Genomic DNA, 15,792 nt, shown 5'->3' on the forward strand with positions numbered 1-15,792 from the left:
TTATGCAGAATTTCCTGTATAATGCTAATACCCTTCCTAACTCTGTAAATCTTGATGATGAAAGTGAATCTTATACCCAAAGATGCAGCTTTTCTCTTGGTTGTGGTTTATTATTAGGAGTCCCATAAAACACCATACCTTTCCTTTCTGTGAAAGTGCAAGATAATATCGACTGCAACTAAATTTAGTTAATAAACACTTACTGAGGGTCTGCTGTGTGCCAGGCGCTGTGCTAGACACATAGGGACATGAGAACTGAATGAGTCAAGCATAGAACTTTTATTTTTAATATGTCAGAGCAATATTGTTTCATAGCTTTCAAACTTTGTAATGAGAATTATTTTTAATCAGTATTCTTAAATGTGGGGCCCTTACAATAGAAGACAAAAATACCTCTGTACTATAATCCAGACTTGTCAGCCTAGGATTTCAGAGTCTCCATTCAATTCCTCTTTCGTACCCCATATCTGTTTTGAGCTTTCTTTTTCCTTTACCTCAGCCAAGCCAACCTGCTTGCCGATCCCTGCACACAACTAACTCTTGCTTCTGTGCCTTTGCTTGACTGATTCTTCCGCTTCTGGGATGCCTTTCTCCCCATGAATCCATGTCCATCACTGTCATTACAGTCTGGCCCTGAGTCCACCTCCTGCAAGGAGCCTGTGATCAGCATCCGCATCTCTTCCGTGTCCCTCCCACATGTACATAGCCCATATGACTGGTGGAGTAACATTTCTGTGGTATTCATTAATGCGGCCCATTCTCTGTCCACATCTTGCTGATCTACATACAACAAATCTTATTAAATGAAACAGTCTAGTATAACCAGGTCCTTTATCAGACCTTTTAGGTGTGAGTCTCTATATCAAACATTTCATTTTAGTATTTGTGGGCTGCTAATTGTATGATAGAGAGAAAGAAGATCAGAAACATTAAGATGGGGATTTGAAAAGTAAGCTGGGGGGCCCATAAGGAAAAGACAGTCACATATCTATAAGTGATCTTCTCTCCTTCCACTCCCAAACAGGACAAGAAATCTCCTTTAAACAAATTTCAATTACAGTAGGGCTATATGGGTGAACTGTCAAGCTAGGGAAAGCAGGGCTGCCTGTTAATCATCTCAAGCTTGTTGATCTGCTGTTCTGTAATTCTTTTAATATTGTGTAATGTGTGTGTGTTTTATCTTCTGAACTGACTAAAAGCTTCTTGAGGACAGGGACCATGTCTTTTATTTGCTTCTGCATATTCTTCCCCCACTTATTCCCAAAGAGTGCCCTAATAAGCTTGGGGAAACCTTCCATAAGCACATAAAGGACAGGAAATGCAATTCGTGGGGTCCAGCTACATTCCAGCCATTACACTGTACACTTTATATGTACAATGACCTTTTGCCCTCATGACAGCTCAGTGACATGGGTATTCCCATCCAATTCTAGAGATAAGGCAATTGAAGTTCAGAGAGTTCAAGGTCATACTGTTATGAGTGATGAATCCAGGATTAGAAGCTAGTCTGTCTGATTCCAAAACCTAGATGTGCCTTTCACTGTACCACAGTAATAACAGCTAGTATTTAGTACTCCTTCACAGTTCGTAGAACTCTTTATCTACATTACTACTATTACTACTACCACTACTAGTACTATTACTTTTTATATCATCATTAGGAAGTGGGTAGAGCTAGTATTATCATTACCCCCATTTCACAGATGGGGAAACTGAGACTCAGAGGCTTGCCCAAGATCACACAACTGGTAAGTGGATAAGCCAGGACTTCAAACAGACTTCCTGACTCCAGATCGTTTTGTTCTTTCCACTGCATCACAGTACTGCCTTAATTCATTTGCCTGAATGCATGATTATGTGGCCAGTTATCACTGACACCTCCTCCCACAGAAATGTCAGTAGGTCCAAGCATAACATGGAGCCACGTGAAAAAGAAAATTCATACCTTCAGAGGACCTTCCCTGTTAGCAGAGGGGTGATACAAAGGACCCAAAAAATAAATGCTTGACAAAGGATAGTTCACAAGTGAGAATTAAAATATGGGGCCCTTTATTCCGTAGATGAATACCCATAATTTGGCCATAAAATTTTTGTCATGTTCTTAATTATTTCCACTGTAAAATTGGATTAGGGAGTAGAGATGAAACCAATGGACTTGATTTGAAAATATTCTTCCTGGGTTTGGATGAGAAAGTGCTAGCTACTTTGTATAAGTTGGTAGCTAGCCCCAGTATCATCCTGTTATCAAGGAAACGCAGTCGTGGTAGTAATGTTAGGGTGATGGTATATCCACCCAGCAATTCATCACTATCTTGATAGAATTACTTTAGTCCCATCTGCTGATCCTACTTCGACCTAACCCTACCCTCAGCCTACCCCACCTTACTGTCCCTCAGTCCACCAATCCTGGTAGACCTTTGAACTTTCTTATCTCTTAATGTTTCATTCCCAGAAGATTGTCCCCTTCTCCTTTTGCATCAATTATTAGTAAATAGTGTCCAATATCACAAAGTCCTTCACAATCAGTTGGGAAACTGTGTTATAAAAATATAGATATGTAGTGCATATCAGAGCTAGAGAGAAGTTTTAATGGGAACAGATTATTTCTGACTCCAAATAAACATTTCTACCTGGTTGTCATGCAAGGACCTCAAACTCTTCATGTCCTAAAAGATGTTAGCATCTCCCCAACAAATCCACTCCATCTGCTGTGTTCTTGCTCCAGTGAATGGTATCACCATCCACTTGGTCGTCTGAGCTAGAAGACAAAGGGGCACTCTACTCCTTACTCTCCTTCACCAACCCCCTGCCCTTCCAGTGGATCAGAGATCTACCTCAGAAATGTTGCCTTTTCTTTCCACAACGACAGCCATAATCCAGCTTTCTGTCTCCTCTGACACACACTGTTACAATGACATCCTAATGACTTGTCTCTCTGCCACCAGTTTCCTCCTATTCCAGTGTGTCTACCACACTGCTGCCAGAGATGCCTCCCTATAAAACAGACCTGATCGGGCATTCCTTGCAGGGTAAGACCCGAGCCCCTTACTTTGGCATTTAAGACACTTGACTACTAGACCCCAAACTACCCTTGCAGCCGTATCTCCTGCCGCACCTTCATTGACCCTCACCACTCTCTAAACACTGGGACCTTTTTCACAGCTTCATGAAAAGAAATTGACACAATCCAAAAGTCTACCAAATCACACAAGTAGATGGAACCATACAGAGCCCTTTACACAGTCTCCTTTGCCTGAATGCTCTGTGCCTTCTTTGCCTGGCATGGGACACCTCACTGGTGGTACTGTCCCTACCTTCCCCAGGCAGTTTGGTCTGTGCTTCATCTCGGGAGCTGTCACAGTTCTTTGTTCGTGATTCTGTTACAGCATTTACCCCATTTGTTCTAAGTTATTTTTCATATATACGTTTCACCCACTGCTCAAGGGCAGCTACTGTGCCCAGTCTTCCTTTTCTCCCCAGTATATTAACTAGTTCCTGGCACACATAGTTATTGAGCAGATGTGGAACAGTTGAACTCAGAGTTTGCTCCTCCAGTGCAATTAGAGCTATTAATCCAGATGTGGTGCGCTACAAAGAGCACAGGACTGGGATTCAGGAGACCTGGGTCCCAGGTCCACCTTTGCCACTAGATATGTGACCTTGGGTAAGTCACTCAGTCTCCTTTATTAAATGAGGGGGTTGGACTAAATGATCTCTAAGGCCCCTTCAACTTTAAGCTCAATGATTCTGACCCCTTTTCTTAGATCAGGAAACACGTTTCCTACTTTATAACATTCAGGAGCCTCAACTTAGCCAGTCAGCCATCCACATTACTCAAATAGATTTTTCAAACTGTCAGCAGCCGTCTTCTGGTGCCAGTGAGAGCTGCTTGATTAGGCTCCTCCTGGCTTATCCAGTGACCACTGAGCTGTTCTTACCCCTCCCCAGGATATTTCACTGCGCCTCTAACACGGTCACACTGCTGTGTGGCCAGCCTTTCCCAAGAGGGACTCCTTCTTTGCGCCGGCCTAAGGGACAACAGCATGGAGGCAGAGGGAGAGTTTTTATAATTCCCCTTCACTCCGAATCCCAGCAGTATCACAGCTGCTGCCATGTAGGTTCTCGATTATAGACGTTTCCAGGGAGTGATGCCCATTTCGATGAGAAACGCATCTTAAGCAGCTCATGGGCCTCTCCAAGGCTACTCCTAAAGTACACTGCTAACCTTCTCGGGGTGGGAGGAGGACTAGAGTTAGCAGCTCAACAGGTACCTTTGCCATAATCTCCCTGTAATAAATAAGAGCCTATGAAAAGATTAAATAAATCTTTCCTAATGCTTTTTGATTGGCTTAATCAATAATTAATCATCTTTAGATGAGGCTGTAACTTGTGGAGTAGATATAATTGGATTAGCTGAAAAGAGGCAGTTGGGGAGCTTTGAAGAGATTAAAATGGCTGTCAATCCCATAATTAAACTGCTACAAACAAAAGCAATGGTATTTTTTTTAAAAAAGGAGGAGGAAAGAAAAGGGAGGGAGAAAGTTGGGGAAGGCCAACTGATTTGAAATGAATCAATAAGTACTTATGTATAACTAGAGATTGGAGAGGCAAAATCAAATCTGACAGATTTATTTCATTGAAGAAATCCACATATATCAAATCAGCCATTTAATTGGATGCCTGGCCCACTGGGACAGATGAAATTTTGGCAGCTTCAGCTTCACTAAAACAAAACGAATCCACAAAAGGAAGGGAAAAAAAGGTTAATCATTAAAAACAGAAGGACCTGCTCCTTGTCCTGAGCCCGTTTAGACCTTGACTTTTCATACTTTTAATTGGCTTAGTAGGTTTGGCCTGTGTGAATGAAGTCTTTTATCTCCCTCTTTTTCTTTCCATGCCCCTTTCATCTTTCCTGTTACAAACACACAGAGAGAGCTTGAGGAAAAATACTTTGGTTTTTAAAGACTTTTCTTTTTAAAAGGATGTGGATTTGGGTGGGAGGAGGGGTGTATGTGTGACGCTGGTGAATACTTTTTTTCCTCTTTTCTCTCTTTTTCCAGAGAGGAGTTGCTTAAACCAATGGGACTAAAACCTGATGGGACAATAACGCCTTTGGAGGAAGCACTCAACCAGTACTCTGTCATCGAAGAGACCAGCTCCGACACAGACTGAAAGCATCACCTGCTCAACTCTCAATATTGCTTTTATCAGCATCTTTTCTCTGTAGCTCCAGGGGAATCTTTTCTCTAAAACATTTATGCCCTTGCTTTGGCTAGAAACACATTAACTGGTTTACTCATTGAGAATCCAGTGTATTTAAGAGGTGATCCTGTGTTTTTGCGATATCGAGGCATTCATACCGAGCTGCAGTTAGACGGAGTTGCAGGGGCTAGAAGCAGAAAAAAAAGAATTCCATTTCATCAGTATGGAACTGAAGGACTTCATTCTATAAAGCAGCCCTGGCTGAATCTTTCATTCTGTTTGCCAAGATTCTTAGCAGAAGATTTGGCCGTGTCCCTCCTCTCACTTGTGTGAGCTGCCCCGTCTGAATCTCTCCAGCAGACAGAAGCGTGTGAGAAGCAGGATGAGCTGCTAAATAAGGGCCGAGGCAAGCGACTTGCGAGATCAAGACTGACTAAATGGAAGCCAAGCAGCTGCTCCTTAAACCTAGCCCCACTCTTCACTTCATTTCAATTTTGTATAAATAGATAGAAATGCACACACAAACACACACACACACACAGCCCCAGACTTGCAAACTGACTACACTCTAAAAGTTTGTATATCACTTATCTAGAACTTCAGAATACATTTCTCCCTATAAAGAGTTATAAATGATGGTTTAGTTCTGAGGCAGCTACAAATGCCTATTTATTCCCTCATGTACCTGAACACTAGTACCGTAGAACTGAGCCCCCATCTGTATCGTTGCATGGGGAGCATGCATTCTGAGGTCTAACTCGGGGTGCCAGGAACACATGTCCCCCAACCCAGCAGAGGGAATGGGGACTCCCTGAGTACTGGGGTTCTTTGGTGGCCTCTGCTGGGGGTGGGGGAGTCGGCAGCACCCATTTGTACTTATAGGTCATTCATACGTCACATGTTTTAACTTGGGGACTGTGTGTGTGCTTGTGTGTGTGAGTTCTCCCTTTCTACCATATGTGATCAGTTTAATGGTAACTTTATTTATTTAAAAAAAAAGAAACACAAATAGTTACTGTTAAACTGATTAAGGCTGTTTATTTTTACTTTTAGAATTGGTCTTATGAAGTAGAAACTGAATCATGCAGTAGACAGTGGGCCTAGTTAATCAGTGGCTAAAGTTGAAAAGGGGTTGGTTTCCTTTTATGTATATGTATGTATGTATGTATACATACATATATATACACATAAATAATGTGCTTAACCACTGCCTTTTAAAACTTTAAATTAAATAAAACATTGGGGTTGATTCAATTTAGCCATCTGTGTGTGTTTCTTTATAGATACATGGGGCAAACAATGCTATTTCACCGTTTATGCTTTTTTAAAGTGCTTTTACATCCATTATCTCACTTACCATAATAGCCTTTCTAAGGATAGGTAAAGTACAGAGAGTATTCCTGAAAATGCCATTTATCCAGAAGTCACTTCTGGCAAAACAACAGATCAGGAACTGAGTGTTAAAGGCCTTCGAGCTGCCAAAAGAGATGTCAAAGTTTCTTACAATTTCCTGATAGGAGAGCTCGTAAAGCATCTCCCTTTTTGCCTCTTTACTAAAATTTGCATACATTTCTAACATGTTTTTTTATCTGGCTTTCAAGCCCACCAAAAAAAAAAAAAAAATGGCAAAGGAGGAGGCCGCTAGATAGAGGGCAGGCCTACTTGAAAGCAACAAAAGGCCAACTGAAAACCGCATAGAAAGGCAGAAGAATGAAAAAATTACTCAAGACATCACAAGTCTGGGACGATCTGTTTCCCACAGGACACTCTAGTTGACCCAGAAAGTATCTGTATAACAGTATGGCCCATAGACTAATTCTCATAATGATGAGTCTTAGTTTCTCTAAAAAGATAAATTAATCCAGAATGTTCTATAAAGGGCTAGGAAGAATACATTTTAGGATTTTCATCCAAAATAGTTGGAGTAGTTGTGGGTGACCCATGTCTTAACAGTAACTGAAATGAAACTTGGCTTCATAATTTTAGATTATGTGAAAAAAGTTTAGAAAAAAAGAATTTAAGTATTTTTATTACTTCATTCTATAAATGCATTTTTAAAGTATTTTTATAATCTCTACAATCAAATAGCTTTGGCATGAGTGTCAGCTTGCCTAAATGAAGACATGTTTAGTGAAATACCATCTTGCCAGCTTTATGCAGAGTGACTGGACGGTCCTGTTTAAGTAGCTGTGCTCTTCTACTTTCAGTGAGTTCTGTTTCATTTTGAGTTTCCCTGCGCTGGGCACTAAGCTGTGTTTTTGAAGAGAAAATTTGCAGGCAGAGAATGAGTGACCTCATTGTTCAAATGGGAAGAGAACTAACATCTGGTTAGTGCTTTCTATGCACTGGGCTTTTTATGTGTGTTCTGTCGTGTAACCTCATCACATCTCATATTAGAGACATGTCTAGAAAGCTAGTTACCCAACATCGCACAGGAAGTGAGAGTCCAACTCTGGCCGGCCTGACTCCCACACCTCTCCTTCACCTTCACCCTGACCACCTGGGTCCATGTTGTGCCTCCTTGTGACTGGAATGCTGGGAGAGTGGTAATTCTCAGGCCATTTTAAGCAATAACTATTTCAACAGAACCAGTTTAAAGAACTTTTTAAGCAGAGAGGTAGCCTGGAATTGAACTGTGAGTGGAAAGGTCGCTCAGTACAGATTTCAAACAAGGACCAGGAATCCTTTAGATCAGAATGACCAGGGCTGCAGGCTCACCCCAGACATCCGGCATCTGTGGCCTGCCGTGGGGGTGTGAGAAGGCATTGGCCAACGGCACTGCAGGCCCGTGTCCACATCCCTCCTGACCTTTGAAACGGTATGGAAGCGTGTGTCCTAAAATAAGGCACTTGAGCTGCTGCTTTAGAGTAACAATCAACATACACTTGGGGCCCTTTCACACACCCAGTGGTCCTGGGAGGCAGGCAGGACAGACGCTGTCATCCCTCCTTTATAAATGAGGACACGGGCTGAGGCAGTACAAGTACTAAATATCCTCTTACTGCCACTTCACTCTTGCCCCCTCCCAGTACTAGCAGTCACATGTATTGACTTTCTTTTCCCCCTCAGTTATAAAAGTAATATATGTTCATTGTGGGAAGTTTGGGAAATGCAGAAAATAATGAAGTTAATAATTCACCCCAAATCCCACCGCCCTGAGATAATCACTGTTAATGTTTTAGTGTATTTCCATCCTGTATTTTTTCTATGCGTATATAATTTATATTACAAGATTGGGATCATGCTGTATTTACAGATTTGTATCCTGCTTTCTTCTTTAACATATTGTGAGCATTTTCCCATGTCAATAAATATTCTTCAAAAATTAACGGCTATATGACACTCCATCATATGAATTATGGTAAACACTGCTAATTGCCTCCCCAATATTCTTCCTTACTAACAGGAGACATCATGACCCACACCTCCCCCTTAAAACAGGTGCTCACTGCCTTTCTGGGAGGCAGCATGCCCCTTGTCGGCACTGGAGATCAGCAGGAAACAGGAAGGGCACGAGTTGATCTGCCATACAGCACCCGTCTTGCAGAAGCCTCAGCAGCACAAATCATGATACAGTTAGATTAAGTGCCCAGATAACTCTATAGTTCTTGTCAAGGAGAGGTATTTGAAAATAGCAAGGGATCCAGATGACTTTAAAAAGTCTGCATGTGAAAAAGAAAAAAAAAAAGCTGTCAGTCATGTCTACCGCTGTGTAGTCCAGTTATTGACATGAATTTTCTCGGAGACATTCTTCCCTGCAATTCCAGAGGTGGAGTGTGGTACACAAGGACGGGGAGAGAGGTGTAGCAAGGTGATCCTGTCAGAACTATTGGCTATATGGTGAACACAACATGAAGAAGGAACAAATGAATGGGGTTCTAGAAACAAATATGGGTAAGGGAGGGAGACATTTTTAATAACTGCCATCAGTGAGAAGATTCAAGGAGCAGAAGGGTTTCTAGAGAGGACTTAGGAGAGTGCGACTCCAACGCGCTACGGAGAGCCCCTGCACCAGGTCTTCAAGAAGCCCCAGAGGGGCCGGCTCCGTGGCCGAGTGGTTGGGTTAGCGCGCTCCGCTGTGGCGGCCCAGGGTTCGGATCCTGGGTGCGGACATGGCACTGCTCGTCGGGCCACGTTGGGGCGGCGTCCCACGTCCCACGACTGGAGGGACCTGCAACTAAGATATACAACTATGTATGGGGGCGGGGTGTTGGGGAGATAAAGCAGAAAAAAAAAAAAGATTGGCAACAGTTGTTAGCCCGGGTGCCTATCTTTAAAAAAAAAAAAAAAGCCCCAGAGCAGCCTTTCTTAAAGGTCAAGGGGTGGGAGATGATTAAGCCTCAGTGCCCTAAACCATGCATTGTATGTAGTGAAGCAGCTTCTCTCCTGTTCGTCTAGACTAGTGTTAGTTATGTAGCATCCTCGAGGGAGAGAAAACAATCACTCTGTTAATTTTCTGAGTTCTGTGGTTCAGACAAACCCTAGGTGAGAAAGGCTATCCTAAAGAAAAGATCAAGATTACTCGCCAAGGCTTCTGGAGTCAGATTTATGTTTTCTTTTAATATAACACAGTGAAGATCCTGGGCCATAGAGTCTCCAGCTGTGTTCGGGTCTCACTCACCTTTACCTTTTCTCCATTGAACAATTACAGTTGTGTACTTTTACTGAGTAATTACTGTGCCAGATACTGTGCTGAGCACTTTACAGGCACTTTCTAATTTCATCTTCATGACAATCTTATGAAGTAAGTACTATTATAATAATTCCCACTTTTCAGATGAGAAAACTAAGGTATAAAGATGTTAAGTACTATGTAGAAGCACACAGCCACTGAGTAGCAAAACTTGAACTCAAGCCTGTCTGATGTCCATGTAAATACTACGCTATGTGTTGCTTTTGCAATCAGAGAAAAATTCAATAAAGTCTTATTTATTTGGGAGTAAAAATGTGAGAAGAGACTAAAATGAGAAAAAGCAGAATACAGAAAATAATTTTAACACATTTTTCTAGCTCTATTTCCACATCTCTACAATACAGGGAATCCCATTCAGGAGCTAGTCTCAAAGAGAGGCCCATGGTCACAGCATGTCAATCCACATCAGTTTGTTCAGTAAACAGTTACTGGGCATCTCCTATGTACCAGGCACTGTCCAAGGTGCTTGGAGATATAAACATGACTAAAAGTTCCTATTCCCAGAGTGCCCACAGGGTGAAAAGTCCAAACTAAAGCCTGCACAAAGTGCTCCAGGATGCCAGGAAAAGGTGTGGCTAACTCTGGCCAGAGGATTGTGGGGGATGAAGAACAAAGTCTCATCAGTGACATTTGAGCTGAGCATGAGCTTGCTGTGTATAGGAGAAAGACTGTTCCCACCAAAGAACTGGTTCAAATGAAAGCTCGTGGGCAAAAGGTACACGATGTGTTTACAGGTCACAAGCAATTGAGCATGACTGAAACCAAGATATCCCATGTCTCATGATGGAACACGGGAGCAGCAGCATTTCAGGCAAGGAAAGGACACAACCAGAAAGATCACACTGGTTGCAATATAGACAATGGATTGGACGAGGGACAGACAGTAAGAAAAAAGACCAGACAGAAGGCTGATGCATCAACATATGTGAGGGGTAAGTGGGCCTGGACTGGAGCTGTGACAGGAGGTGTAGAAGAGAAAGGATGGATTCCAGAAACGCTTAGAAGCTGGAATAAACAAAACTGCTGTTGGAGAAAGAGCTCATTCAAATTCAGGTGAGAATGACTTTGGGGAAAAGGAATCTAAAACACTGGCTCCCATCCTGTGAATTAAGCAACTTTGAGTTTGGGAGCAGGAGGGTGGAGCTAAGAGTCATTTCAAGGAATCTGCAAATTTGTATGGTCACCAAGCATCATTGATACACTGAATAAACAGCGTCTTGGACATGCAAGTACTCGTCTTTTACAAATACTGTATATATACACATGTTGATGTGATGAATAAAAGTTGATAAGCACTACTGAATTCATAGCATCCTCTTGCTCACCCGTATTGGCTATATTTTTCCAGTCAAAATGCACTAATGATAAACATCCATCACATGGAATGGAGATCAACAAAGTTCAGGCTTCAAAAAAAAAGTTCTTGCACAACCAGAGGCACTCACAACTAGAATTTACAACTATATACTGGGGGGCTTTGGGGAGAAGAAAAAAAAAAGTTCTCATAACTGAAAAGACAGAACTCTTGGTAACAAGAATCAGAAACTCCAAATGAGCTTAGTGGGGGAAGAACAGAGGGGGGTTGGTTGTAAAAGAAGGAGATGAACAAACTGTGGAGAGAGTGGAGGTGCAGTGGGGTCTCAGTCACAACTGAAACCTGGATCTTGTTATATTACATGGGGAGATAAAAAAGGATTTTATAAAATCCTTTTTAACAATAAATTATGACTTTTAAGCCTCTTATTTTTGTCTCCAAAGTTAAAAAACTAAATAATTTTTATTACTTTTTTCTTTCCTGCTGTAATAATTCCCTCCTCTACCTCAAGACAGATGATACGCTCACCAGGTAAAGTCATGAATTCAGGAAAGAAAAGTACATATTGATAGATTTAAAAAAACACTACCTCCATTTTACCCAAAACAAAGACCCTTGAAACGAAAAATTTTACTATGGTTTAATGTCTGATATCTAAGTGGTTAAAAGAAAAGAGTTACCGGAGCTGGCCCAGTGGTATAGTGGTTAAGTTTGCACGCTCTGCTTCAGGGGCCCAGGGTTAGTGGGTTTGGATCCCGGGGACAGACCAACACATTGCTCATCAAGCCATGCTGTGGCGGCATGCCCCATACAAAACAGAGGAAGATTGCCACAGATGTTAGCTCAGTGACAATCTTCCTCAAGTCAAAAGTGAAAGATTGGCAACAGATGTTAGCTTAGGGTCAATCTTCCTCACCAAAACAAACAAACAAAAAATGAGCTACTATCTCAGTGTTAAAACAATTTTCATACCAAAAGCACATTAAGCAATGGAAATTAACTAAGTTAATTGCACACTAAAGGTTTATGTGAGCCATACATGGTTACCAGCTATTCAACAGTGAAAACGAAAAAAAATATATACATAGGCCAAAGAATATAGTCATAAAGTACATTTTTAAGGATGTATATGCAAGAAGTTAACATTCTAATTGGAGACACTTCTGATTAAACAAAGCATTTTGAAGACATGCATTTACCTTGACCACCTCCTGAAAACCCATTAAAATGGCAGTAAATGGATATTTTCAGTAATACTTAAGCCCAGTAGGAGATTGAGAAAGGAGATGACAGCAGTAAAAAGGAATCAAGAAAATTTTGGAAACTGGAAATTAGATGAGACAGGGATAATTGACATAGAAAGAAGACACAAGATATCGAATACTTAAAGCCTATGAGAGTGAGGAAATCCAAAGGCAAGGTCACACGTGCTGGAACTAGCTTATGAGAGCTGATTATTAAATTTTTTAGGAATCTTACAAGCTCATTAAAACCAGCCATTATGAAAAATTATGCAAAATTCAATTAAATTATATTAAAAACAAAGGTAAGAAATGTTCAAAACTCCTCATTTCCTAATTATTTTGCTAGGTTTTGTTATCTATGCTCTTGAAGTTATTAACAATCTATTGTGTCTGCAAGATGGAAATACTGGTCCTGCTGATCCCTTCCCAGCTCTGCGTTCAGTGATGTCATGTTGGGAGCTCAATTCATTTATGGTGGGGGTGTTTAAACCATGGGAATGAGCAAACACCACAAATCAAGGCTTTTTCCCCTGGAGTGTCAATATTTACCAGCACATCACCGCAGAATGGCTTAGGAATCAGAGATAACAGGTGCATCTGAGAATAAGAGTGGGGTGGGGTTTAGAACAAGCAATCAGGTTCCCCTCCACAACTTGCATCTACACACACAAGGCGATTCCTATTCTACCTCCCCAGTAAAAGCCAGGATTCCCCCCAGAAGAGGTTAGTCCAAAAGGTCTGCAGCTAAGGACTCAGGCGCAGATGACGACAGTGGTACCTTACTGGAAACAGGAGGAGCAGGTAAAAAGACCTCAAATTATTGGACCTTCAGCCTCCTGCCCCTGGTCAACTCCACGAGCACTGGCAGCTAGAGCTTTTCTGGTTGGGAAAATTGGACCAAAAGAAGGATCTAAAGAGAATGAAAGTTAGAGATCTTCCAATGAAATGCCCAAATCCCAGCCCTGTCACACTCGGTGACGCCACCATTCACTCAAGCATGCATTCATTCATTCATTCAACAAATATGCATTGAATACATGCTAACGTGCCAAGCACTGCTTCAGGTGCAATAGACACATTAGCGAACAAAATAAAGACCCTGACCTTGTGCAGCTTTAATTCCTCTGGATAAAGACAGACAACAAGTAAATACAGCATATTAGTAAATCTAACATAGCATGCTCTACCTGATGCCATGCCAGGTGGCAATAACACCTTTGGATACTAAAGGAGAGTTAAGGCCCAGGTAGAATTTATAAAGGGCTGTCAGGGAAGGCCTCTTCAATAAAGCATCATTTGAGCAGAGACCTGAAAAAAGCGAAGTCAGGTGAAATCTACATGATGTTCTCTCCAGGCAGAGGGAACAGCAAGTGCAAAGGCCTTGAAGCAATAACAAACGTGGTGTGACTGGGGAACTGCAAGATGTCCAGCGTGGCTGGAGGGAGACGTGGGGAGAAGAGGAGGAGATGAGGTCGGAGAGATATGATGAGGCCAGACCACGCAGGCCTCAGAGGATACACAAGAAGCCCCACAGAGCTTGCAATGAGGTTTTCAGCGTCTCACTCTTAAATATGAAGGGGCAGTCAAGGGTCAATGGATATTTGAGGAAACACTCTCACGTGAAAAACAGAGACCAAAACAAACAGAAAAGCAGGGAGCCAAAGAAAACTTCTACAAAACTATAGTTAATTACAATTATAGACTTCAACTCCATTATCAGAATAGAGATTAAGTAAGCAATAACCAAAAATAAATAGATCCAGAGCTGAACAATACAATTAAATAAAGTAGAATTAACTGATAAGCAGTAAGCTTGGTAGTTAGACACTTGCTTTAAAGTCTACTGGGGTTACTCGGAAAAACTGATGACATACTGGTACTGGTCCCAGAGTATGACAAATATTGTGTGAAATACAACTGGGAGCAAGCCAGCCACGGGAGGGTAAGAAAACTCAAGCCACAGGGTTTCAGGCTTCTTGCACTTCCTGTGTTTGTTTCCACTTCGTTTTCTCTTACTTTTTTAATAAGGTTCTTTTTTGTTTTGTTTAGTATTGTTTTTTTTTAAGTTCTTACCAGTCTTAGCTGTATTTAGGGAAACTAAGGGAGGGGAGTTTTTTCTAAGCTTGCACAAAAATGCATGTGAGTAGGAAAATCCAGTCCTCCTCCTGCGTTTCCCCTTTACTCTCTCACCTCTACCACGCTCGCACTTCTGGCACCAGATGTGGGAGGAAGTCCCACAACAAGCGATTCTCTGAGAGCAGATTGTGTCCTTGGATCCAACTCAATTCTGATGCCATGCCACCTACCTAGAGCCAGCGTCGGATCCCACAGCTTAAGGGCGCAGTCCAGCGAGACTACCACCTCCCCCGCACCCCGCCCCGACCTCAGATGCCAATCACAGCCCAGGTTGTCACCTCTGCCTCTGACCAACCAGCTATGGACTAGAAGTTCCCACACCCCTCTCCTTGCTTTCAATTAACTTGCTAGAGTGGCTCACAGAACTCAGAGAAACAGTTTACTCACCAGATTACTGGTTTCTTATAAAAGGATATAGTTCAGGAATAGCCGGATGGAAGAGATGCACAGGGCAAGGTATGGGGAAAGGACGCAGAGCTCCCAAGCTCCCTGAGCACACCACTCTCCCCAAATCTCCCTGAATCATGACACACGCATGATTGATTAAATCATTGGCGCTGGGTGATTAATTCAACCTGACCCCCGCTACCCCGGGAGGTCAGGGGGCTGGCACTGAAAGGTCCAACCCTCTAATAAGCTGATTGGTTCCCCTGGCAACCAGCCCCTATCCTTAGGTGTTTTCTAAAAGTTGCCTTATTAAAAAAAGATAATTTTAGCGCTCTCATCACTTAGGAAATTCGAAGGATTTTAGGAGGTCTGTGCCAGGAATGGCACAAAGACCAAATATATATTTCTTATTGTAAATCACAACATCACCACTTGCTTTCATCCTCAGCATCATCAAGCACAGTGGCAAGGGTGGGAAAGGAACTGTGAGAACCACGATGAAGGTAAAACTCAGCAGGACCGTGTTCTAAGTCCTTCGGCAGTAACTCCCTCCCCTGGAAAATCTTCCTGAGTGAAATCGTAGGGATCCTCACTTATACCGCATTAAAGAAGTCCAGCCTTGCTGTGCGTGACCCTCCCCACAGCGACAGCCTATTGTACGCTGTTGCTTTCTCCAGCGCAAAACACAAGGTAGGTAGACTCGCAGGAAAGAGGACGGATGTAAATACTACATGCGTTACTCACTTAATGCACCAACAGGTAAGGATTCTTATACCCTTTAAGTGATGAGGAAATTGAAGCTCAGACAGATAAAG

At 42.1% G+C, this 15,792-nt stretch overlaps 1 protein-coding gene across 12 annotated transcripts in view; it reads left to right on the forward strand.

Moving 5' to 3' along the window:
- The window catches only part of RIC8B (RIC8 guanine nucleotide exchange factor B), a 106,203-nt gene extending 99,747 nt beyond the window's left edge, over window positions 1–6,456 (forward strand). For all 12 annotated transcript variants that reach the window (XR_548290.2, XR_548292.2, XR_548293.2 and 9 more), the window contains one exon: window positions 5,061–6,456. Coding sequence is in view for 3 of the 12 variants with exons in the window: in XM_008541475.2 (XP_008539697.1) it covers window positions 5,061–5,172 (112 nt within the window). In the remaining 9 variants the exon portion in view is untranslated. The remainder of the gene's footprint in view (window positions 1–5,060) is intronic.
- Window positions 6,457–15,792: the final 9,336 nt, after the last annotated feature.

The sequence above is a fragment of the Equus przewalskii genome, chromosome 29 (assembly GCF_037783145.1).
Source record: "Equus przewalskii isolate Varuska chromosome 29, EquPr2, whole genome shotgun sequence".
NCBI classification, from domain to species: domain Eukaryota; kingdom Metazoa; phylum Chordata; class Mammalia; order Perissodactyla; family Equidae; genus Equus; species Equus przewalskii.